General features: G+C 41.5%; 1 protein-coding gene across 11 annotated transcripts in view; it reads left to right on the forward strand.

Moving 5' to 3' along the window:
* The window catches only part of DCLK2 (doublecortin like kinase 2), a 152709-nt gene that overhangs the window by 70319 nt on the left and 55304 nt on the right, over positions 1–27086 (forward strand). For 6 of the 11 annotated variants that reach the window (XR_003795583.1, XM_029235182.1, XM_029235186.1 and 3 more), the window contains exons 3-5: positions 20623–20725; positions 24867–24968; positions 25856–25906. Coding sequence is in view for 9 of the 11 variants with exons in the window: in XM_029235182.1 (XP_029091015.1) it covers positions 20623–20725; positions 24867–24968; positions 25856–25906 (256 nt within the window). In the remaining 2 variants the exon portion in view is untranslated. The remainder of the gene's footprint in view (positions 1–20622; positions 20726–24866; positions 24969–25855; positions 25907–27086) is intronic. The other 5 variants (XR_003795584.1, XM_029235184.1, XM_029235185.1 and 2 more) reach the window with 1 other exon arrangement.

The following is a 27086-nucleotide window of genomic DNA, read 5'->3' on the forward strand; positions in this document are numbered from 1 at the left end:
GGAAAGAAGCGTAAATGCTCTTTGATGAAAGGGACCTTCCTTCCCTTAGTGCCTAATGCAGTGCCAGGACCACATAGCTAATCTCAGTGGAAGGAATGTGTGGAAATACGCATGTGTGTGACAGGAAGGAATCTACAGATCATATACCCCAAACCCCTAGCTTTATGGATGAGAGAACAGAGAGCTGGAACAGTTAGTAACTTTCTCAAGGTTACCAAACAAATTTTAGGCATTAGAATGAAGGTCTCCTCACTCTAGCAAGTGCTTTTTAAAAAATTTTTTTTTACTTAGGGGATGCCTTGCTTTTCTCATCTTTGCCTGGCAGTACAAGAACAATTAGCTGGATTCAAAGTATTCAGTTGTCTGTCTCTCTGTGGCATGCCTCTCTCCTTTTCCTGTATTGGGGGTAAAGTAGAAAGAGCCCCTAGGAGTCAGGGGACCTGGCTTCTTTCTAACCCCGCCACTGCATTTGTGCCTTCGGGGATTCACCTATCTTCTCTAAGCTTCCGTTTCCACATCTGTAAAATGGGGTGGGCGTGGATTTGACATCACAGACACGCTCTGTCCCTTCCAGTTACATTCAGTAATTCAGCAATAGTTCTGAATTTTATTGTCTTTTTGGGAGATCAGGAATGTTCCGTTCACTCCAATAAAGATGTTAAAAAAAAAAAAAGTTCCATTCTTCTTGGACTTCCCTGGTGGCTCAGTGGTTAAGAATCCGCCTGCCAATGCAGGGGACACGGGTTTGAGCCCTGGTCCGGGAAGATCCCACATGCCGCGGAGCAACTAAGCCCACGCGCCGCAACTACTGAGCCTGCGCTCTAGAGCCCGCGAGCCACAACTACTGAAGCCTGCGTACCACAACTACCGAAGCCCGCGCACCTAGAGTCCGAGCTCCGCAACGAGAGAAACCATGAGAAGCCCATGCACCGCAGTGAAGAGTAGCTGCTGCTCACCGCAACTAGAGAAAGCCCGCGCATAGCAACAAAGACCCAACACAGCCAAAAATAAATAAATTAATTTAAAAAAAAAAAAGAATGTTCTGTTCTTCTCTTCCTTCCCTCTTATAAAGTGTTTCCACAGCATTTGCCAAAAGTAGAAAAGTGTAAGCATGTGCGGAGTGAGGGGGCAGGGAAAGGTGGGTCAGGGAGATGGATCTGAGCTTCAGTGTGAGACAGGCCTGGTGGTTCCCGCTCTGCTGCCCTTCATTCTCCAGGTGGCTCAGGATGAAAAAACCAACTCAGCAGAATGACTGTGGACTTCAGGACATTACGAATCTTTTCAGTGTGGGATACCCTATCTTTAGTTCTCATGTGGTCAGTTTGTTTGGTGTCTATGTCTGTGAAACAGAACAACACAGAGAGCAAAAAGACAGGCTCTTCCAGGGTGTCACCAGTGATGGAACAAAGGTTCCTGAGGCATTGTGTGAGGAAGCCACGGCAGGGCCCCTTGGGCCCTTGCGGAGGGAAAGAAGCATGCCCCCTTCACCTCTTTTTGAGTGCTGAGCCTACCCAGAAGGATGTGTATTTTCTAGAAGGAAAAACCTGCACTTTTGGCAGCAGAACTAAAACAGAGAAATTGAGCTTGACCTATTTCCTTAGCAGTGCAAGCCTCGCATTGTCCTCTCAGGCGGTAAGAAAATCCTTGAACTGGGAAACTGACAGCTGCAATCAGACACTTGCATTGAGGGAAACATCATGAATTTTAATAGGAGTGCTGCTCCTGGATGAGGTTGGGAGAGGAGAGAGCCAAGCCAATTCAAACAAAGGGAGCAGAAGGGGGTTTATTACACCTGCAGCTCATGGCAGTGATGAGAGTAAAATTCAAATGATTTATCCCACAGTGGATGTTGATGATTTAAGAGGGAAGGATTGCAGAACTCTTGTGAAGTGGAAAGGGTTATGAATCTCCCATGATTGTTAATGCCACAGTACTGAAGGCAAAGAAGGCGGGGACAACAAAACGTGACTTGTTTAGCAGGAGTGGTCCTTCAACACCCCGCATCAGCAGCGCCCAGGAAATGAGCCTGGGAATCCCATCACCACCCCACAGATGAGAGTGCCTCCTGCTCGGACAGACCACAGGCGGGCACAGGCAAATGCACACGTCCACCGGGCGGGTTTCAGGACGTCCTTCCGGCAGCCCTCTTTGCTGAGCATAGCACTTCCCCTCCTGAGTCGCCACCAGCATCCTGTTTGTCCTGGGGTGGAATCTGTTCCCATTGTGAGGTCGCTTCACGATGTGGTTGCTTCTTGCTGTTCATATTCCCAAGGTGGTCTCCTAAGGAGTGTCCACTGCAGAGAATATGTAAAAAGAATGCTTCTCTTTTTAGAACATGGTCCTGTCCACCTCTTTACAACTGCGCCTGCCGAGCCACACCCAGACCAGTTGCGTTTGTCAGAAGCTCGGACTGCTTCTAAATAGGAACGTGATCATTTCAGAACCCCGTTTTTCTGAGTAGATCTTGAAATAGGTTTTTGTTGTTGTTGTTGTTTTTGCAGTATGCGGGCCTCTCACCGTTGTGGCCTCTCCCGTTGCGGAGCACAGGCTCCGGACGCGCAGGCTCAGCGGCCATGGCTCACGGGCCCAGCTGCTCCGCAGCACGTGGGCTCTTCCCGGACCAGGGCACGAACCCGTGTCCCCTGCATCGGCAGGCGGACTCTCAACCACTGCGCCACCAGGGAAGCCCTTGAAATAGTTTTTTAAAATGAAGATGGCACTTAAAAAAAAAAAAAAAAATCACAAGCTTTGTTCATGAGGTTCCTCTGTTGGTGAGATTATTTAACCTGGGAATATTTCAGCCAAAGCTGGTTCCCTGAGAGAGTGCTGGCTGCCATTCTGAGTACTGTTTATTCAGGAAGGAATGAAGAAAAGCACCACATACTGTGCAAAAGCAGCAACTGCCATTTCAAAATGGGATATTAAAGATGGAACTAATGTCTTGGTTTGTGAGAAGGTTCTTCCCCTGTAGTAGGAGGGGAAGGAGAAGAGTAAGTTCATCCCTCAGTACCCGAGGGGAGACTGGCTCCAGGACCCGCTGTGAATATTAAAGTCCACCGATGCTGAAGTCCCACAGTCAGCCCTGCACACCCACAGTTCCACATCCGAGGTTCAGCCAACCACGGGTCATGTAGTAGTTCTGTAGTATTTATTGAAAAAAATCCACGTATAAGTGGACCTGCACCATTCATGCCCCTGTTCTTCAGACGTCAACTGTGTCACTATGATGAGGAATTGGGACTCAAGCCAGACCAAGGCAGAACACATGAGAAATGGAGATGAGGAACAGGGCTGCCCTTTACCAACCAGACCGTGAAGAAGGAATCGTCCTCGGTCCCCTGCCAGGACTTGTCACCAGCCAGTAGAGGTGCTGGTGCAGACTTTGTGGGCTAGTTGGCCTAGACCTCACATTTGTGAAGGTTTCATATTTAGTTTTTTAAAATATCACCGAATGGGGCTTCCCTGGTGGCGCAGTGGTTGAGAGTCCGCCTGCCGATTCAGGGGACACAGATTCGTGCCCCGGTCCGGGAAGATCCCACATGCTGCGGAGCGGCTGGGCCCGTGAGCCATGGCCGCTGAGCCTGCACGTCCAGAGCCTGTGCTCTGCAACGGGAGAGGCCACAACAGTGAGAGGCACGCGTACCGCAAAAAAAAAAAAAAAAAAAAAAAATCACCGAATGAATTTAATATATAGTTTGTCTATAGTTAAATCATTTGCTGTCCTACATGTAGAATGATTACCGTAACCCGTTCTCACGTGTCTTTATGTTTTAGTAAGTGGAAGTATTCCTGCCTGTTCCCTCCTTAGCTCCTTCCCTGTTCTCTGAGCATACTCTTCCTGTCTGCAGGGCTCCTGATACTGGGGTCTACATGGGGTCCCAGTTATCTTTGTCCTGACTGTAAGCTGGGAATGTTCCATTCAAGTCTTTTAAGTTGCTAGAGCCAAACAGCTATGGTGGTAGGGGATAGGTGGGTGGGGTTTATTGTGGTGATAACATTTACTTACATTTGGCATCCTGCTGGTGTTCAAATTATTACTACTGTGCAGTCATGCCACCCTCTCCCCTTCTGATCATGTCTGTTTTCTAAGCCCCCTGGTGGTCCATGGCCATCACCATGATGTAGTAGTAAAAGCTGCCCCCCGCCCCCCGTGAGTCTAATGCTATGAGCCGCTGAACCTGGAGCCCCTGCCTCTGTGCTGCTCATCCTCTCATTCATTGGATAAATATTCCCTGTGTGTCTACACGCAGGCATGGTGCTGGTGCTCTGGGTACAATATGGAGAAAGATAGACACAGTCTCCAGGTGCCAGGTGTTTTCCCCATCCTCCTTGCTGCTCCAAGCTCATGCCGACCTACCTAAGCCCCCATCTTGATATTCCATCTGGCCTCAGCCACCTGCTTAGGTTTCCAGGGTACCTTGCCACACCACAAGAATTTAAGGGTAACTTCTGTTGATATTGATGGAGAAATAATGTACCAAAACGTCTTCCTGGAGAGAGGCTGAGCGGTCTTAAAGCCGTGCTGTGGCAGGGTATTCTTTAAGTCATTCAGGTGCCACGATGGATTGGAAAATGGCCCAGAAGGAAGGAGGCTCTTCTTTTCAGGCTAAATAACAGTCTCCTTGTTGGGAAGGGAATAATCAATCCCAGATGGAGAAAAGAGACCACGTTCCCTTTGCTTTTCCATTCAAATCTAATCTCATGACATGAGTTTCTGACATGAGTAGCATTCTTGCCCAGACTTGTGGCCCCAGGGAGGGGATGGTTATTTAAGACAGCTGGCTCCCCATGCAAGCCATATAACTTGATGATAAATGCTTACAGACAACTTCCCTTACTCGCTGGTCCCAGTTCCAGTTTAACTGACACCCCCGGAGATTTGCAAAAAAATACAAAGATGTTTCTTTGAAAGAATATCATCTCTCTGGATGCAAGAAAAAGATAAGAAGTTCTACATGCATACAGTTCATCAGTATTTCCCAGCTTATGGAACTCTTCAGGGAGGGATTCCTTTTATGCATTCCCTGTGAAACAGAAGTTTCCTGTGCCTTTAAAACCTGTCTTGTGTTATAGTGTACAATAAATCTGACATATGATTTTGTTTTTTTCTTCCTTTGCTTTGTCTTTTGGAAGGATCTATTCCTATGAATTAGTAGTTTTAAGTCATCTTGCAGACTTTTCTTTTCTGAAAGCTTAGATATAGCCCTGTCATGAATAATTTTAAGTTTTAGTAATTTAAAAATTCTTTTTTCCAGAGTTTATACTCTTTTGGTGTCAAGAAACCCTGTTCTTGGAATAACAGTTATGCCTAAGTCTCTAGACCTAAATGTCAAGCATTTGCTGCACATTCCTTTCTCATAGTTGGAGATGAAGTCTGTGGGCAAAGAAGGAATTGACTCACACATCTGTTATTCTATCTGGGAACTTACTTGGTCACCCTAATGGTTATAATATATAAACTGAAATGAATAGTCTGAGAAAATAGGCATTTATCTGAAAGTTTTGAGGGTATGTACAATTTATCTTTGCAATCAAAAATAGTAATGTTAAATGGTACAATGATAATCTTTTAAAAACAAAAACTTTAGGAAAGGATTAATGAGCTAAAAAAAAAAAAGAATAAGAAAAACTAAGGCCTGGCTAGATTTTAAAATCAATACCGGGTGAAAAAAGCAAATTGCAGGATGATGTATTTAGTATGCTATAACTTATATAAAGTTTTTACAGCATACTGAACAATATTGCTGGTTGTCTATGATACAAAGTCTAAAACCATGGCTTGGAAGGACCCAGGCTAAATATGTCATAATATTTTCCTGGGGTGGTGGAGAAGAAAGGCAGGCAAGAGGGAGGGGGTTGGGGCCTGGGACCAGGAACAAAAGAGATTTTAAGTTATGTTTTACTTCCATATATTAAAGGGATCTGAGGCCAACATGACCAAATAACATTTGTTAACTCTGGGGGCTGGACATTACTCTTTGGTCCTAAATATATTCAATTACCTTAAAATGAAAACGTAACAAAAAGATTTTTCTACCTTCATTCTAAAGTTTCACACAAATGGGAGTAGCGGTGCACAGTCAATAGATACAACTCTTCTGTGGGTGTTTGTATCTTTGATAAACTGATGACTCTGACTGCTGCGTATCTTGCTGTAAGTCCTCCTAAACTAAGGACTTGTTCTAACAACTTGCAAATCAGTTATGTATATGTTAGTGTAACAAGCCTTGGCTGTGTTTCAGGAACAGGTGCCTTTTAAACAGGAAAATCTAGTTGTGGTATTTGCCTCTGCCAATATCGCTTTCCTTTTAAAAGTGTTGCCCTAAATGATTCAAACGGACGGCATGCTTTCCATTTCTAAATAGCCCCAGGCATATAACTTATTCAGAGGATTTCTCGGCTGTAAAAGTGAGACTTCCCTCTGCTAAGAAGACTGTGTTGGAAAATATTTTCTCATTGCTTTTCATGTAGGATTGATGTTGGTTTGAAAATGAAAATTTTGATTCCTTGTCATGGTGAAAATAGGTGTAGCTGTAGAAAGCAACATCTTAAGGTTTCTGCAGCACAGAACTGCCTACTTATTCTGGACTCAATTCTAGCCTACTCGGCAGGCTGGACCATAGCTTAAAACTAGGAAATATACAAAGGGAACTTTGTCATTAGATGGTGTAAAATTTGGGCACTAAAGTTTCTTTCCTTCCAAACAAACCCTCTAATTCTCACCCAGTTTACTCTTCCTTTACACTGGTTCACAAAACCTAAGATAGCTCTCTCGAACGTTAAATACAGTGAATTAGAAGTGGGCAGAGGGGCTGCTAAAAGAGTAGTTGGGGTGGTCCTTTTGATACAAGAAGTGAAGGTTCAGAGCATGATGGCAAGGGAGGAGGAAAATAACTTTATTAAGATAAAAGAAACAGGACTTCCCTGGTGGCACAGTGGTTAAGAATCCGGCTGCCAATGTAGGGGACACGGGTTCGATCCCTGGTCCGGGAAGATCCCACATGCCGTGGAGCAACTAAGCCCATGCGCCACAACTACTGAAGCCCTCATGCCACAACTACTGAAGCCCACACTCCTAGAGCCCGTGCTCTGCAACAAGAGAAGCCATGACAATGAGAAGCCCGTGCACTGCAATGAAGAGTAGCCCCCGCTCGCTGCAACTAGAGAAAGCCCGCGCGCAGCAACAAAGACCCAACACAGCCAAAAATAAAAACAAATAAATAAATTAATTTTTAAAAAAAGATGAAAGAAACATAAAAAACAGGTAGGATTCGTTTTTTAAAGATAAGGGGAATTCCTAGGCGGTCCAGTGATTAGGACTCTGTGCTTTCACTGCCGAGGGTCTGGATTCTATCCCTTGTTGAGGAACTAAGATCCCACAAACCACAGGGCACAGCCAAAAAAGAAAAAAAAAAAAAAAACTATTAAAAAAATAAAGATAGGGATGATTTTCCTACAAACCTAAATAGCCCTACTACATTAGAGCATGTAATGGTGTTTGCTCTGATAGTGCTGAATGGTTGGTTGGTGTTTTCCAGAATAAGTATGGAATTAACTGACCAAGTTTTTCCATACCCCTTTCACTAATGGTTCTCTTAGTCTTGATTCCAAGGGTCTTTACTACCTGAATGTGCTTACCATATGCTAAACTGTGTGCCGAGGGTGAATTTCTGGGAAGTGTTGCAGGTTTTGCCTTTATGTTAAAATCTTAAAGGTCACAATATTTCTTACTACATATTATACTCTAAGAATCTCCAGTCTGGCAGCAAATGGAGTCCTATTCTAAAAACCATATGATTCCAACTTGTGCTTGTAATTTGTTTTTAGTAAGAGTTAGCCAGTTTGTTTGAAGATATCAATTTCAGAATATATTCAGTATTCCCTAAAGTATAGGAGGTTGGCCCGAACTTGTACTGACCTTATGGCATTACTTAGAAGTTGATCCTTAAAAAAAAAAAAAAAAAAACCTAGATATACACTTACATACTTGCCATTCATTTACTTCATAAAAGTATGACATAGAAAAATGGTCTGGTTATTTGGGCTTTAGACAAGTATAAAAACTTCTCGGACTTATCTCTATAAAGTCTCTTATGCCATTTTCATAGATTGTAAATCACACTGTTTTCTTCTTTAGGGAGACAGTGTGTGGTCAAGTACAAAGGATACATTCCAAGTCAGACAGGCAGAGTTCAAATCTCAGCTCCTCCCTCATTGGCTGTGTGACCTTGATCAAGTTACTTACCCTCTTTGAGCCTTTGTTTCTTTTTTTGTAAAATTGGAAAAATCGCTCCCACTTCACAGGGTTGTTCTGGGGGTTCAATGAATTTGATGTGTAAATGAGAGATTCGTGGTGTACAGTGTGTAGGTGAGTGTGCCGTGGGTGCTTGTTCCCTTTCACTTTCTGTTGGAAACAGAAAAATTTGGATTAGAAAATTGCCACCTTCATTTTGGTTCTCAGTTGCCTCTTCTGTAACACTTATGATTTCATTGTTTGTTTATTGTTGGAAGATGCCGGAGTGCTAGGGAACATTGACGCAAAGTTCTAGTCACATCTGCTTGAAAACATTTGGCTCCCATTTCAGAACTGGAGGAAAATTATGATGGTTGGTTTAATAAATTTCTTCTGACTTTTTCACCTGAATTCTTCTAAAATTTGGCTCCAGCCTCTTTCCCTTGGTGGAAAGCTCTGGAGTAGATTTGAAACTTTTTCCTGTAGGAATTAAGACTGGGGCCCTCAGTGGGGGGGGCAGTCAGAGGGTCAGTTTAGAAATCATTTCCTTTATAGGAAGAGTGATCATTGTGTCTCCTCCCAGAATAACGTTTCGTAGCTACTGAATTTTTCAAGGTCTTTTCAAGGTTTCTTCCTGAAACAAATCTTTGGCCTCAAGATTCTATGATTAGTCTTGATTGGAGAATCATCATTATTATGGGGAGGCCACAGTGAGAAAAGGAAGGTTAGGTCCAGTATTTTTAAATGAAAGCAAACTGAATGTAGAGAGTTGTTTGCAGATGCCGCCGAGAAGCCCTTTACTGTAAGTACCGTCATCTTTTAGCTTCAGTTCTGTTTCCATGGCAGCCGCTTGGTTGGTGGGTGCCCGGCTGAATGGTTTTACGGGAAGCTGAAAAACATTGCTATTCTAAGTAGCTTTCTTTTCTGTTGTAGAAAGGAGTCCTTCCCTGACTGCAGGCTAGCCAGCATTTACTGGGAACAAAGCAGGCTGTTTATGCTAACTGTATTCTTGGTAGAGGGTAAAGAAATGGGGAGAACCCCAGCCCCTGCCAACTGACCTGTGAATTTATTTTTCTGGTTGTTGTTTCTAGCATTTTGGAAGAACCAAGTGACTTATTTTATTTCTTTATTTCAGGTATGATTTCCCTGTTCATTTTAAACAGAACTTATATTCCAGAGATAGAACTGGTTAAAAAAAAAAGAGTGGGGGTAGCAGTGGTAGTGGTGTGTGTCTGGGATAATGCTAGTTATGGTGAAGTCAATCTGCTGAATTTATAGCTTTCAAGTATCTATAAGGGCAGTGTATGGAAAAAAAAAAAAGTGTCCCCTGCTAGCTAGAAACAGGAAGGTAATGGCTCAGGCAGTTATATTATTAGGCTTATCCTTTACTGTATATTAAAATTGTTCTTTGGATTTTTTAAATATTAAAAAAAGTTATGTTTCTGTTTGTTTATATGATAGAAAAATTATGGTACAAGAGTCTATGGGGGGTTCAAAATGCAGTTCTCTTTTGGCAGTTTATGACTTGTAATGTGACCATTTCTTAGGAAAAAACAAAAGCAAGGGTATCGATGCAATTCCATTAAAAGCCTATATAATAATTTTAGTTTCAAATATAAGCCACTTACTGGATTTTCTTTCTGGAGCTCCTTCAAATGCTCTTTAGAAGTAAGCTAGAAAAAAATGTTGCTGCCTAACTACTCTTCTGTAGAGGCCACCTTTCAAAGCTGAACTCTGATAGTGAAAGCATTTGATTTCAACAGGAACTGTGGACGTTTGTTCTCTCTCTCTCTCCCTCTTTCTTTCCTATACACACACAGTTAAAATGAAAGAAAACCCATAAATTCCAACATGTATTTTTTTACTTCTGATATCCATCATGCCATTATTCCTTTGATAAAGTGCGATCCTTGCTCCAAAAGGTAGACATTTCAAAGGTGCTAAGGTTTTGTTTTTTGTGTGTGTGGTACGCGGGCCTCTCACTGTTGTGGCCTCTCCCGTTGCGGAGCACGGGCTCCGGACGCGCAGGCTCAGCAGCCATGGCTCATGGACCCAGCCACTCCGCGGCATGTGGGAACTTCCCGGACCGGGGCACGAACCCATGTCCCCTGCATCGGCAGGCGGACTCTCAACCAGTGCACCACCAGGGAAGCCCCAGGTGCTAAGATTTTGACCCTGACTCTAATTAGATAAGTTGGTGTTAGTTTAAACTAGTCTCTCACTGAGATCCAGTGATGTTTGTTTTGCATTTTTATCAGGTCTTGGAGATTTTCCATAAAATAGGCTTTGAAAGTATCTCAAGAGATCCTTATTTGATAGAACCCCAAGTAGTTTTGAATGGCACCAAATGGCAAGTTTAATTGCAAATGCTTTCCTCTACCAAGTAGTTGCAGTAGTAGAGTTCATAAGCAGTTTTTCTCAAATCACTCTAAAATCATGATGAGATTTAATTCCTGAAAGGGCTTACATGATCTAAGATGAGTATTTTAAGGTATCTGGAGCCAAAATTTGATTACCAAGTATTTGCTGAATACCTCCTATAGGGAGCTAAGGGTTTGACTGGTGTGGTCAAAGAGTTTATAGATTATGTTGGCATAGAAAACTAACATCATAAATCTGGGAACAAAGACTACCTTGCATGATAACAGGTTGATAAGAATTCATGCAAAGAGTGTGAGATAGAGCCTCTAGGGAGGGCTACCTGGAAGAAGAGGGACTCGGCATTTCATTAATTCCATAGAAATTTACTGAACAGATCCTACACGCTAGGTGCTATGTATTGATACTATGCTAGAATTCTAGTGGTGCCCAAGACAATGGTCCTACACGTGTGGAACTTGCACTCTGGTAAGAGGTCCAGGCGCAAAAACCAGGCAATTGCCTCAATGATAGTATCTATGTTGGGCAAATTACAGAGTAAGTATTAAGGCAACACCTGGATTTGGAGGGCATGAAGATTGTGTTGACGACAATCTCTTTGAGGAAATGCGAAGCTGAAACGAACAGAAATAAATCCCAAATGGACATTGCTGTTTACCCACTTATAATAGTGTTCCTTTGTTTCTCTCACAGAAAAATGCACCTAACTTTTCTGAAAGCATTGTCCTAAAATATAAATAACTTTTCTTAGAAACTAAAATACTTAGACTATACAATTTTGTAGTAGGAAGTGATCTTAGAGAAATCCAGCCTGCTTTACTAACAACTCCTTTGTAACTCTGGAAAGGGTAAGAAACACAAGATTTCCAGAGTGCTAGGGGGTCAGGAAATGGAGACCTTCTGTAGTTCAGAAAGCAAGTGTCCAGGGAGGATGACATCTCTGTGTCCTCCACCTTTTTTCTTTGGAGGAAAAGGTTTATTATGCTCCTAATACATGCATAGTATTTTTATCAGACCTCAAGCCCTTTGTTTCTGTATCCTTTGACAGAGACCAAAAAGAGAAAGAAAAAAAAAAGTGGTTGGGGCAATCTAGTAAGAACTAGCACTGGAATTATGGCTGCCACCTTTTTACCCTGATCTAATTAATCTGTCGACTGAAGGATAGAAAAATTACTGTTTTTAAATGGCCCACATTCATTTGGAAAACTCAGATATGCTCCTGTAGATACATTATTTCTCAGTCTGATGTTTCCCCCTTAGAGCCTGCTGATGGCTTTCATTTTGTACCTTAGCAGAATTATTACTTTCCCCTCGTGTGTGTAGCTTGCTTTCGTAAGCCACAGAACATCCATTATTCGTGAGGAGCTTCTTGCATGGAAAAAAGAATTTAGAAGCAAACCGTAAGAGGTCTTCTAAACTGATACGCTTTTCCTCACCCTGTTAAGAATGACTTTGAGACATTATTCAAGGTATTGATACGTTTTTTTCTGAGTCAGGTTTAGTGACATGGCCCATAACTCAGTGTTAAATGCCAGTTTTAGAAATGTATGATAAAAGGAGCAAACAGACCACCAGAGCTGAAGAACGAGAAATATGTTTTAAAAAACTATAAAAGGTAGAATTATCTAAGTGTCCAAACATATGAAATATTCTGAAGGTATTAAATATTTTATGGGATGCTGTTTTTCATCAGGTTATTTCTTTTGGGTGTTCTTCTATTACAGCATTCTCTTATTGTAACGTTTTGATGGTACTTACTACTATTCTTGTTCATCTCCACCACTAGACTGTGTGCTTCTTGTCTTTTGTTTATGCCTGGCATATAGTAGGGACATGATTCATGTTAGATTGAATGTACAGTAGTAAACTAATGTGGCTTCCATTGGTGAGAGAGTTATTTTAGCTTACATCAGACCCTGAGCATTTTATCAGATTTAAAAAATATATATTTATTTATTTAGGCTGCACCGGGTCTTAGCTGCAGCTTGTGGGATCTTTAGTTGCGGCATGGGAGCGTGGAGTCTTACCCACTGGACCACCAGGGAGGTCCCTCAGATGTTTTACTTTGAAAAGTATCAACTGAGTTTGGGGCACTATGAAGAACAATTAAGTATGTGGTCCCATATGCTTGTGAAATTTAAGCATGGGCAAGTAATGACTGCATTACATGGAGGCCTAGTATTACACAAATATAATTTTGGCATAAAATTAGACTGATATGCTTACAGTTCTGTCTTTATATTATCTAAAAATGTTGACATTTATAGGTATAGCTTACATACAGAGATATAAGCCAATGCTTTGCTTTGATTTATTACATTTAAGTTAATTCTTTTCCTCGTTTGTAATTATTCTAGGGAGCTGTTGGAAGAAACATTTTTTAATATATGCATATAAACATTTATATATATTTTACATGTCATATGTATACCTATATGTGTTTATTGTATATTACATGAATCACATTTTTGTGTAGAATTTCTGGGAGCTTAAGATATCTTAATTTGGGAGGCGGTGATTTTTCCACAAATGAAGACAATCAGTGGCAGCTTTCCAAGTTGTCAGTGATTTTTTTTTCTCGGAAAATATCTAATTTATTGAATTTGTAGGAAAGCACGTATTATTTTTTTGTGTATACTTAAAGAAAAGTTTATCCATTAAGTTAAATTTTTAAAAAAACAGTTGAGGCCGTGAATTAATGAAAATGAAGAAATAACATGTACCAGCTCCTTTCACGTACTATCACATTTTTCCCTTAAAGACGAAATGAAACTGGTCTGCTGCCCGTTTTGTGGACAGAGAAATGAGCCTCCGAGAGGTTAAGTATCTCCTCAAGGTCCCACCTGTATGAAAGGGAGGAGGTGCAGCACGGTGGTCCTCTGCTCCCAGCAAAGCTTGTGCTGAGCCAGTGCTTCCTGCACGGACATCTGTAGTTTAAACAATACCATAAGTGAGTTATCCTGTACAATGAAAGTAGAAACAGAACTGAAATCTGCTCACTCTTCTGTGCCTGTTAGTTTTTTAGCTCACCTTTAATCATGCTCATCAGCTTGCATCTCTGCCTGCTGGCGTTCTGTTTCTAGCGTGTTTTAGGTTTACGGTTTAGTTAAACATAGTAATGACAGTGCATAACAGTCCGTGTTTACACTGTGAAAAATATGAACAGAGACTTGTATTTTAAATCAGCAGCAGCAGCGGGAGAGAAGTTCCCATTCATTCCTTACTTACTCATTATCGGTGGATTCTAGGTTTTTGCATCATCTGTGTTCCTATCGATTTTCTTCTATTGACCGGTCAGGTGCAACCCCATGAAACGGTAACAATTCCAGCTTAAAAGGGTTTGATTTTTCTAAAACACTGTATTGGCTGGGTAGCTGCTTTCTAGTTTTAGAAGCAAGAATGTCTATTATGCAGGCTGTGGGACCCTGAATGCGCCCCTATTGCTGCCTGCAGGCATGTCATATTTCCCTCCCCATTCATTCTCCCCACAATCACAGGTTGCAATTCCACACCTTTTTTTTCCTCCACAAGTCTGCTGTACTTCCTCCTTCCCCCACCCCTGGCCCCTGCCTCACTTTGAGCTGATGACTTTGCTTCAAGCTTTCTCAGTGAAGCAGGAAGCAATCCACCAGCTCTCCCACCCCCACCACATGTCCCCACCTAGCAGCTTCCACCTGGTTCTCTTTATTGCCAAAGACTGACCATAGTCTGATGCAAGTCGAGCCCTTCCACCTGCACACTGATCCCATGCCCTCTCACAAAGGGATGCAGCTCTAGCAATTCCCTTTCTTGCCTCACCATTTTTGTCCTACTAGATCATTTCAACAGCATAGTAACTTGTGTTCTCTCTCTCATCTTGAAAACAAGTTCTCTTGACCATGGACTCCCTGCTTCCTTCTGCCGCCTCCCCACTCCTCTGCTCCACTTTTCCAGTCGCAGCTCCCTGAAAAAGTTGTCTGCATTCACTGTCTCCAGTTCTTCTCCTGTCCTCTGTTAAAAGTGCTGCAAGTAGACTTTCTTTTCAACCACTGCACCAAAACTACTTCTGATCTTCAGGACCAGCGATCTCCTTGTTGCTCAATTCAGTGGTCACTTCTCAGCCTTCATCTTACATGGCTCGTCAGTAACATTGACTCAGCTGATTGCTTCTCCTCCTTGGAACACTTTCTTAGCTTGGTTTCCAGCAAACTACAAGCACTCGCTTTCCTTCCTCCCTCATTGACTGTTCCCTTTCAGTCTTCTTCGCTGTTTTTGCTTCTTCTCCCTGACCTTGTAAAGTTGCTGCGTTTCGGAGCTCAGGGCTTAGACCGCTTCCCTCTGTGCATTAGTTGCTGTAATTGAGCTCAAGATTTTAAATACCATTCCTATGCTGGTGAGTCCCAAATTTATATCTCCAGGCTAGATCTCTCTCATGAAATTCAGATTTGTTTATATCCCACTTTCCACCCAACACCTCCACCTGGATGTTTAATAGGCATTTCGCAGTTCACATGCCAAATCTAAATTCGTGGGCATCCTCTCCACCACCAACCTTGCCCATTACCTTGTACTCTTCCATGAGAGTTAATGGCAGGCCCATCCTTTTAGTGGCTCAAGCCACAAACCCTGAGCCATCACATTCTTCTCTCTTCTCTCAGGTCCCCATAGCCTTCTCATTCCATCCGCTCCTGGCACAGGCCACTCTCATTGCCCGAGTAGCAATAGCCTCCAACTACGCTGCCATCTGTCCTTGCCCTTTTGGAGTTTAGTCTGAGCGCCGTGTATCCTGTTCAAAGTAAGTCATGTTATGCGGTCCTCTGCTCCAAAGCCTCTAGTGGTTTCCCATCTCACCCAGAGGAAAGCCAGAGTCCTGACCGGCAGCTGACAAAGCGCTACCCCATCTGCTTGCCTCCGTCACCTTGCTGACCTGCTCTCCTGCAATGACTGTTCCCCCTCTAACTGTGCTCCAGGACTGTTTCCCGTGACCATGCCAAGGCTTTTGAATATTCTCTTCTGTTTCCTGGAACACTGCCCTCCCACCTCCATCCCTAGACGTTCATGCAGCTTCTCCCTTACCTCTCTTAATATTTTGTTCAAATGTTACCTTTGCAGTGAAGCTGTTCAGTATTGCAGCACCCATGCCCTGCATTCACTATTCCCCATCCTTGTTTTCTTTCTCTGTAGCACTTATCACCTTTTGACATTGCATACATTTACTTATACATTTTTATCCTGTGTCAACTCACACTGGCCTCATGAGGGCAAGGATTTCTTTCTCGCTCTGTTTTTTGTTGTTTGCTTCGTTTTGTTTTATTGATATTTCTTGTAGCACCTAGCGTGGTGCCTGGCACATAAGTTCTCAATACAAATTTGTTGAATGAATGAAAACGGGAGTTGTTTAATATTTTATGAGGTATGTTGGTATCCTGAGTACACGTTAATAAAATAAAATGAGCCAAAATGCATGTTTGCTTATCTCAGTTTATCATTTATTTATATGACACCTATCATTTCTTGAGAGTAGTGGTGACTTATTTGAAGTAATCTGAACCCATTGCTAATTATATAATTTGGTTAACTGTTTAACCAGATATGTACTTAATGGCTAGAATCTGAATTAAAGGGATGCAGACATCTTATGCAAACCACGTTTGGAAAGCCAAACTTATACTGACAGGTGAAATCATTAAAGAATTGGTTAGGAAGAACTATCAATAAACAGAACTGCTGGGGGAGGGGGAATAAACCACCTTTTGATCTGTTATATTCCTTAGACTTGATAAATACCTTTATTCCGCATAATAGGCAACTTAATTATTTACTTTGGCATTTATTCTACTCAAATACCAACTAATTTAGTGCCAGATGAAATGTTTTCTTGTAATAAAATCAATTAAAAATTAATTGACTTTTCAAACATATTCATACAGGTATATTTTAGAAAATTCAGTTGTCATTTTTTCATGCTAAATTGATTACAAAAACAAATGAAGTGTAGATTTTTTAAAAAATGGATTAAACTTTGGTAGATGTCTGTTTTATTTGGCCAGGAAAGTAAAACAGGATTCAGTTCCATTTAAGAACCATTTATTAAATGTATATGTGTAAAAAACAAAATAGTGGGAGATATGAGAGACATAAATGACTATAAAGCAAGGTGGAATGTGGTAAGAACTATAAAGGTAGAAAGGGGCTTCCCTGGTGGTCCAGTGGTTAAGACTCTGCACTCCCACTGCAGGGGGCCTGAGTTTCGACCCCTGGTTGGGGTTAGATCCTGCATGCTGTGCAGCTCGGCAAAAAAAAAAAAAAAAAAAAAAAGAGATAAAAGTAGAAAGATGAACTCTGGGATTCCACAGGAGGGGAGGCACCGTGGTGTTAAGTTTATTTATTTATTTATCTTAACTTTTTATCTTATATTGGACTATAGTTGTTTAACAATGTTGTGATAGTTTCAGGTGTACAGCAAAGTGGTTGTTATACATGTATCTATTCTGTTTCAAATTATTTTCTCATTTAATTGCATAATATTGAGCAGAGTTCCCTGTGCTATACAGTAGGTACTTTTTGGTTATCCATTTTAAATATAGCAGTGTGTACATGACACCATGGTGTTAAGTTTAAAGCAGAGATATAGATGTGGAGGACCTGTGTCTAAATTCCTGTGCTCGTGTTCACTACCCGTGTGGGGGCAGGTTGGTCACTCTAGATCTGTTTTCTTGTTTGTAAATGAGGAGTGATAATAGTATCAACCTCAGGGATGTTGTAGGGATTAATGAGGTAACACATATGCAACACAGAGAGACAATTCTGAGAGGTTAAGTGATGCCTAAATTCTGTAAGTCTTACATTAAGTGATGGTGGTGGAGATGGCAGTGGAGATTGCATCTGTGACACCACTCACCCCAGAGAAGTTACTCTGTGTCTGAGAACTCAATTCCAATAGGAGCAGCTCCATACCAAGCCACAGTTCACTCAACAGACATGTATTATGCATCCACCAAAGCCAGAATTCTCCTAGACACTAGGGAATGATGAATCAGAAATATCACTGCCTACCTGGAGGTCACAGCACCAAAGAGTGGTCAGAAAGACCACTTCAGGCTGAGAAACAGCATGGGGGAAAATATAGTAGTAAGAAGCAACACTGAAGTAGAAATTACTCAAATGTCCATTAACTGATGAATGAATAAACAAAATGGGGTATATATCCATACAACCGCATATTACTCAGCCACAGAAAGGAATGAAGTACTAATATGTGCTACAACACGTATGAACCTTAAAAACATGCTAAGTGAAAGAAGCCAGTTGCAGAATGCTACATATTGTATGATTTGATTTATATAAAATGTCCAGAATAGGCAAATCCATAGAATCAGAAAGTAGATTATGGGTGCTTAGGAATGAGGAGATGGGGGCATGAGGAGTGAATGGTAATGGGCCTGGGGGTTTCTTTTTAGATGATGAAAATATTCTCAGATTGTAGTGATGGTTGCAGAACTCTGAATATACCAAAAACTATTGAATTCTGTGCTGAATTGTATGGTTTGTGAATTATGTTTCAATAGCACTGTTTAACAAAAAAGAAGCACCAGCACCATACAGGTAGGGAACCCAGAGAAGTCATGATGTGGCTGAGGAACAGGTGTGCAGACGAAATGGCAAAGACAAGGTTGGAGGCTCGGGCAGGGTCAGTCTTGTGTGCCCTGTGAAGGAGCATTATCTTGTCAAGGAAGGAGGTCGGTGAGCACTGTGAATGGTGTGGGCACCCTGGCACCTTAAGAGACTGCATGTGCCCACATGGTCTTCATTTACTTCCACACCTGTGAGAACAGTGATGACTGGAAGGAGGGGAGCAGTAAAGACTGGAGTTAGAAAGCCTGTTACTAGGCAGTGGCAGGTGCCCAGGCAAGAGAAAGTGAAAGCTGAACCAAGGAGTAGGGATAGAAATATTTGGGAGCCGTGTAGGAAGGAAAAATGATGTGAGGGATTGGTGAAGAAGGGAGGAAAGAATGACTCCCAGGATCCTAGCAAGGATGAAGGGGTATGTGTGATCGCCACCTGAGATGAAGAGAAACAGTTTTCACAGGAATGGTGAAAAATGTTATTCTTCTATTATGAACTGCAGGTTTGTGTCTCCCCAAAATTCATATCTTGGAACCCTAATCCCCAGTGTTGATGCCAAAAGCTCGGCCTCTGTACACCGGCACCGAATCAAATCTCAGAAACAGAGTTTTGGGTGAAGTAGAAAAGAATAGCTTTATTGCTTTGCCAGGCAAAGGGGGACACAGTGGGGTCCTGCCCCGAAAAACTGTGTCCCCACCTGGGAGGATTTGATGCAGAGCTTTATAGCAGTAGTTCAAGGGTAGGGTTGCTGATAAGATCAGGGTGTGCAGGGCCTGTGCTTCTTTACTCTGATCTCGGTAATTTCTTGATGAGCTTCTCTGGTTCCTTTAATCTGGCCTCTGGTGGTTTTTGGGGTGCTCCTCCCTTGATTAGCATCTGTTCAGATCTGCCCTTTGGAACTCAGAGAAGGTCATGGAGGCTGGAGTCTGTTCCCTACAAACAAGAAAATGAGGGACAGAAAGGCATCTGTGCCCAGGAGCCCTACAGGGTCCTGCTTGGTTTCAATGTGATGCTATTAAGAGGTGGGGCCTTTGGGAGGTAAGTAGGGTTGCATGAGGTTGTGAGGGTGGAGCCCCCATGATGGGATTACTGCCCTTATAAGAAGAGACAGGAGAGAGCTGGCTCCCTCCTGTGTTGTCCCCCTCCTATCATGTGATGAAACCAGGAAGAGGGTTCTCACCAGAACCCAACCATGCCGGCACCCTGATCTCAGACTTCCAGCCTCCAGAACTGTGAGAAATAAGTTTCTGTCATTTAAGCCACCCTGTCTATGGTAATTTGTTATAGCAGCCCAAACTGACTAAAACACGCCTTAAAAACACTGAGACCTGAGCTGAGTTTCAATGAAGTACAGAAGCTACATCTTGCTTGATGAGGGACTGGAGCAGTTTCCACGCCTGTTCCACTTATTGTGTATAGTTCACTATCTTCTCTCTAGAGCATTTTTTTCTAACTCTAGAGTGAGATTTTTTTTTTTTCAATAAAAAGCTAAATAGTGATCAGGAAGACTTAAGGAATTATTGAGGTTCTCAATCCTTTCAAGTACTAGAGCACTGATTTTTTTTTTAAACTGCATTATTATTGGGAGAGGAGTACTTTGTTAAAAAGAAATCTTATCATACATCCCATTAAAAAACCAGGTAAAATTGGAGCCTGTTTATATCCAAAGTCCTGGAAGATGGTTCTTCTTGTCACCACTGGGATGAAGGGATGAATGTGCTCCCTGAGGTGGGTCCAGGTTCTGTGGGCTCTGACACTGATACAGTATTGGGGAGGGCAGGGTGAAAAAAGAATATGAAATTAAGACTACATTTAGGTACAGGGGCTTGGAAGGGCCATCATTAGCTTCGTGGCAAGTCTTCCTCTGATCTTAATGATGGTGGTGGTGGTGAAGGTGAGTATTAGCACATTGAGTACTTATATGCCTGGCACCCATTCCAAGCAGTTTTCATATGTTAATCCTCAGGACAACCTAAGGCGCAAGGTACCAAAGGTACAGAGAGGTCATGCCCAAGGTGACACGGCTGGGACATGGAGTTGCTAGGAGAGAAGAAGGTAGACCAGTAAACTGGGAGCAGAGACCTCCATCAGCCCCAGCTTTGCCACCTGTTAATGGGAAACCTGGAATACATCACTGAGCCTCCTGTGGATGCCCTTGACTTCACCTGTAAACAGGAACTTTGATGCCAGCTAGGAGCCCCTCCTTTTGTTGTTCTGAGGTCGGTCAGGAGACATTGTGTGGAAGTGCTCTGTGGAGGGTGAAATGCTTGGAAATGTGTGCGATTAAATAGTTTTTCATTCTGACTCAGTATTATAGGTGAGGCTAGAAAATATATTTAATTTTGCTGACTTTTGTTTCACTTCTAATGTTTCTAATTTATTTCTTGGACATGATTTTTTTTTAGGTTACTTGTCTGCAAGACTTTTTTGGTGATGATGATGTTTTTATTGCATGTGGACCTGAAAAATTCCGTTACGCCCAAGATGACTTTGTCCTGGATCACAGTGGTAAGGCAATTCATTGACCATCTTTGTAACCCTGAAATGGAGGCTTGGGATTCTCACTTGGTGCATGTTAAGTGGTGTGTTGAAGAAAGATGGCATTGGCGGTACTCTTTTTGAATTAATGAAAGTAGAAAATAACTTGAAGATATTTACCTAGTTGCAAAAAACAAAAAACCCTAATTCAAGTGAAATAGTTTTCATTTTTTAGCAAGTTGGTTCCATCTCTTTTTACTGCATTGTTTTGCCTCTGAAATGGATTTCCTACCTTCTTCCAGAATGGTGCCTGGCTATGCCACCTTAAATGTATGGATAGTGTTGAACCTGAAACAGTTCATTATACATTTTCCATGTCCATAAAGAGATACATAAAAGGATAGTAAATTGTTAATAGTGATTATCTCAGGTTTCTTTTTATCTCATTGCTCTGTTCGCAACTTAAAAAAAAAATAGCATGCATTGTTTATATATGCAGGAAAAATAAAGCTATTTTCATTGATGGGATAAGAAAATCCCTTTCTCTTAATTTTAGCCAAAAAATGGAGTTTTCAACTATTTAGCAAATAACCTCAGTGATTTCAGATGGTTTTGATCCTGGGAATATTGTTCTAATCTGTTGTCTGGAACTAATTTAAACCTGTTGCAGTATTAGTGATTATCTTAGCTGATAGTAGAGTCAACTTCATCTTTAAATGAGATAAAATCATACATAACATTTCACAGAGAAGAGAGGGATGTTGGAGGTTCAGTCCCACTCTTTAATTTCACAAATGAGGAAAGTTGACTTTTCAAAAATTAAACTGGTGGTAAACCCTTTCCAGTTGTAGCGGTTCCGACAGTCCAAAATTACAGAAACATACTACCAAATAAATATGGCGACCCATAGACTTTTTAAAGTTCAAGATGGTACATTCTGTGGTATCAAACTTCCTTGTGTAATTCTTTCCTGTTACACTATGTCACTTACCTTGGGGCAATTTATCTACTTTGTGCTTGGGGCTCATTTATCTACTCTTATCGTTTTTTTCCACTGCTGCCAAATTTCTTGGGGGTTTCTGTACTGTCTTATACTCTGTTGTAGTGGCCCTGCTTTAGATTTGTAATGCCACCGGAAAGTCCATAAAGAATTGCCAATGCTATCTATGCTAATGCTCTCCCCTGTTCTCATGGGTTGACTGAAAAACGTGCATTTACATATCATCTGTATTTTACATCTTTTTTTTTTTTTTTTTTTTTTTTTGCGGTACGCGGGCCTCTCACTGTTGTGACCTCGCCCGTTGTGGAGCACAGGCTCCAGACGCGCAGGCCCAGCGGCCATGGCTCATGGGCCCAGCCGCTCCGCGGCACGTGGGATCCTCCCGGACCGGGGCACGAACCCATGTCCCCTGCATCGGCAGGCGGACTCTCAACCACTGCGCCACCAGGGAAGCCCCTACATCTTTTTTGACTGTAGCTTAATTTCATTTCATAATATTTCTTCGATGTCAATATGAGTCATTTTGAAAGCTGAGACGCTGAAACTTAATAATATTATACTCCAGGTTGTAAAGTTAATTTGGGTGGCAACAACAGCAATAAAACATTTATTGAGCACTTACTATATATGTACTAGGCATTGTCCTCAGGGCTTTACATGTATGTTGTAAATTTACCTAAGCTATTTGAATTGTTCATAGTTTTTTGTTGTTTTGGCTACCAAAGAACTCCAATAATTAGAAGTGGGTGAAAGCTACTGATTTCTTCCCTCTTGCTCCCTACTTAACCTTCTGCAAACTGGGGATAGTAAAAGTGGCTTTTTCATAAAATTTGATGAGGATTAAATGAGTTCATATGTGTAAAGCAGTTGGAAGTGTGCCCATTACACAGTATGTGCTATCCCTGTTGTTGCTGTTAATGTTATTATTATATCACCACCATTAGGTCATGAAATTTTATGATGAAAGCAAGTCTCAGACGTAATTCTGCCACAAGTGCATTTACTAGGAGTGATGCTGAAAGCTCAGCCTCTGTGCACCGGTGCCGAATCAAATCGCGGAGACAGAATTTTGGGTGAAGTAGAAAAGAACAGCTTTATTGCTTTGCCAGGCGGAGGGGGACACAGTGGGCTCCTTCCCTGAAAAACTGTGTGTCCCTACCCAGGGGGATTTGGTGAGGAGTTTTATAGCAATGGTTCAAGGGCAGGGTTGCTGATAAGGATCAGGGTGTTGCGTGCAGGGTCTGCACTCCTTTAATCTGGTCTCACTAGTCTTCCGATGAATTTTTCTGGTTCCTTTAATCTGGCCTCAGGTGGTTTTCTCTGGAATGAAGATTGCTGACTTCTTCCATTTATTGAGGGTTTTCGTTCTGGAAAGATCTCAAAGATATTGTTATGTGTATCCCTTGAGGGGGAACCAGGACCCTTTCCCAAGGCTGCGCTATTTTGTTTTCTTGGCTGTTCCTCCCTTGTCTCTGCATCCCCTCCCTTCCCTGATTAGCAACTGTTTGAACCTGCCCTTTGGAACTCAGGGGAAGTCATGGAAGCTGGAGTCTATTCCCTCCAAGAAACGGGGAATATATCTCTGGATATATGTATATGTATGGTTGATTCGTTTTGTTATAAAGCAGAAGCTAACACACCATTGTGGGGCAATTATACTCCAATAAAGATGGAAAGAAAGAAAGAAAGAGAGAGAAAGAGAGAAGGAAGGAAGGAAGGAAAGAAGGAAGAAAGAAAAAGAAAGGAAGGAAGGAAGGAGGGAGGGAGGTGGGGGAGGGAGGGAGAGAGGGAAAGAAAGAAAGAAAGAAAAGAAAGAAACGGGGAACACAGAAAGGCTTCTGTGCCCAGGAGCCCCACAGGGTCCTGGTAGGGTTCAGGAGGCAAAGATTTTTTTAAAAAAATCAGTTATTTAACTTGTGTTGTAATCTTGATGAGTCCCAGCTCTGTCCTTTTACACTGCTGACAACCTCTTACATTAAAAATCAGTTGAAAATCCATAGAATTCAGCTAAGCTGGTCTTAGTCAAGGAACAGAACCCTCCGTTAATGAGCTGGGTGCAGGACTGGCTCAGATTCCTACCCTGGGGGTAGTTTTGAAGTTCTGGTTATGGGCTTTCTAGATTTACCCATCCTGCTCATAAGGGAGTGGCAGTGCCTTTAGGAAGTTCTCACTAGCCCACGCACCACTCCTTCCAGCAGTGGAGTACTTTCTAACATCTGTGCTGCTAATTAACTAAGCTGCTGTTGCTGCAGCCCCCTCTGAGTAAGGTTCTGATTAGAGTCTTTCAAATGCTAACTCACCTCCCTGGTGTGTATTTTCCTGATTAGTGTACTTCCCTTGTTAATTTATTGCCCCTGGGGTATAGATTAAAACCAACCCACATTTTAATCTTTCTGCGAAAATTGAAGTATTTTAATGTGAATTACAGACAATATGTTATCTAATTGAATCCTTATAAGAAGGCTGTGAAGCAGATTTATTTTCATCCCAGTTTCATAGGGGAAAAAACTGAGACTTAGAGCTAACCAAGGTCCACCAGTTAGCAAAGTCAAATCCATGATTCATCCCAAATCTGCATGATTCCAAAAACCAGGTTCTTAATTGTTCAAATTAGAAGTGATTATTTAAGCTGTTTAATTAGTTCTGGTTCTTTACATGCTAATTTATTTGGCAATTTATGGAAAGACCAAAGTTATTGTTTAAAGCTAGTTTCCTCATTTTTGATGCTTTGGGCAGATGGAAAATAAGACAGTAAGGGGTTCATAAATTAGAGTCCTATACCCTTTTTCAAACTGTTATCAGAGACTTGGAGAGAACTCTTTGTTGTAGCCTTTGCCTATCAATGCTACTGGCCAAAATAATAATAATAAGTTGCACATGTGTAGATTAGGCTGTGGGTATGTGTGAATCAAGTTAGGACATCAGGATTTCTGTATTTATTAAGAACTCCATCTGGAACAATGAGGTGAGTCACAAGGTGTGAAGCCTAATTTAAGGTAACCTCAGGTGTGCTTTTGGGACAGTTGCTCTGTATATTAAAGTTGTTTAACATTAATGGGAAAGATGATCAGGTAATGGTCCTAGGCAGTAAACTACTGTAACATGATCTGTGATCTTCCTTTGGTTAGAATTAAAACCAGATCGACTTAAAGCACTTTCCTTCCTTTCTAGAATGCCGTGTCTTGAAGTCATCTTATTCTCGCTCCTCAGCTGTTAAGTATTCTGGATCCAAGAGCCCTGGGCCTTCTCGACGCAGCAAATCACCAGCTTCAGGTAGTTAAAGGGAAAAGGAAATGGATAGTCACAAAAGGAGCAGATCATTCTTCAGTTTTCTTTAATATGAATTAGTAGTCATTCCCATCCTTGTATGCAGCCAGGTTCCAGAATGACATATACATGACATGATTTTTAAATCCAGAAGTTTAAGTTTGTTTCTCAAAGTTATAATAAGTGTCCTAACACTTGGTTTTGTTCTGACACATTTTTTCAAGAACAATCTTATCTAGATTCTTCTGGTATTTATGTAGAAGTGTTTCACGTTTTGACCGCTGTGTGCTGCATTTTTAATTTTGTGCTATAAGATTGTGGATATTTCCTTATCTTATTGGTTTAAAACATAAACATACACGCCTAACAGTAATGTATTTACTTGATAAGTTTCCACAGGCTTTTCCACCATCGAGCAATTTAATAGGAGCAACGATTATTGTTAGAAAGTAGCACTGCTTATTTCAGAGTCAGACTTACCTCTAAGTTTCTTTCAGATCTTGAGCCTATAGATTTGTCATAATTTTGACAGCTTTTGACATTTTTAAAGAATTAAAATATCCCCTAAATCTTTATATATTGATTCTGTGAGGCTCGCTTCTAGTAGTTATAATTTTGCTGATATCGTTTCCCATTAAGGAAAGGATTGTGAAAAAACTGTGATTTTACATGTGGTAAATCTAGAACATGTGAAAGTAGTATTAACAAAAACTGTCTGAGCATCAGCCTTTTTATAAAATACTGAATTTGGGGGGTGTTCTACTTTGCTGCTGCTGCACCTATCCCACTTTCTCTAGGTCGGGTTGTTTTGCCCTCCTTTTTGTGTACACATTTAGACCTGCTGAATAACCACTCTCCTTACTGTCTCCTTTGTTTATACTGAATGTGTCCAGTAAAGAGGGGTGGCCACTACTCCAGGGCCTACTCTACGGCCAAATCCCCAGGTGAGCCATGATTATTATGGCTTTGTCGCTCTGCTGGGTTTTTGTTTTCGTCTTTCGCCATATTTCTGTTTCCTTTTGCTCCATTTCCATGAATGCATCTGGCTTTTACCAGTGGACATCTGTGCAGTTATCAAGCGCTTCACAATGTTTCAGCCTCCCTTACTTGTTAGAGAGCCAGTCATCCTCAGAAGGTTGCCAGGTGCCTGTCTGTGTGTAGTCACGGTGCACAGTGATGGAGGAGACACAGCGCTTCAAGGGGTGTTAATTTGGGAGAATAGCCTGTTATTGAAAAAGGCTAAGGGTTGTTGGTAATATGAAAATGGCCATAGAAGCAATTATACTCTCCTCTCCTTCCTCCCCACCCTGGGGTTGATAGGCCCAACATCCTCTCTCTAAAATATCAACGATATGAATATTTTTAACTGAATGCATCTCTCTGGTGTTAAGCTTATTTCAAATCATATTGTGCTTTCTGTAAAGTATCTCACACTCAGGGAAAGCTAATGTCACATGAAATTTGCGTAAATACACTTCACTGAGTTTACCACGTGGTAAATTAGACTTTTGTCAGGTTCTTAGCTTTTGTTTTGGTGATAGGTTTACAGATGCTTATCACGTAAGTAATATAAATAAAAGTGGGGAGAGTGGTTCAAGGATCAGGTATTAAAATTAATCGAATTTTGTCTGCCTGAGGTCTAAAGAGGGAAATCAACATATTGAACTAAAGGCATATTTCATAGCCATGCTTGTCTTGTAGACCACCTTCTTCGTAACATAGTCTAATAAGTGTATAAATCTTTTAAACTGGAATTTGGAATGCTTAGAAATTGATTTGAGAAAATCTTAGGATTCCAGTACTCCAGATTTTCAAGTGAGTCCATATTTGGGTTTGGGTTAATAAAGTTTATCTTAACTTACAAGTAAAAGTTGTGAGATGTAAATCGCGTTTCAGAGGGCAAATGGCTTCTTTATAAGAGATTAACTCAAAAGCATGTTCAGCCCACACTGCAGTTATAGAAAATGGAGAGAGAGTTTTGTACTATTAAATGCCACAGTACACAGAAGTATGACTCGCTTTTACGGACTGCTTTAGCTGTAGTGTGCCTGTTACCATTTAGAACGTTCCGTGGGACTCACTGGAATTTCAAACAGAGCAAGTAACTTTGTAAATGTCATATTG

Source organism: Monodon monoceros, unplaced genomic scaffold (assembly GCF_005190385.1).
Source record: "Monodon monoceros isolate NGI ecotype Baffin Bay Population unplaced genomic scaffold, NGI_Narwhal_1 Super_Scaffold_20, whole genome shotgun sequence".
Classification (NCBI taxonomy): Eukaryota; Metazoa; Chordata; class Mammalia; order Artiodactyla; family Monodontidae; genus Monodon; species Monodon monoceros.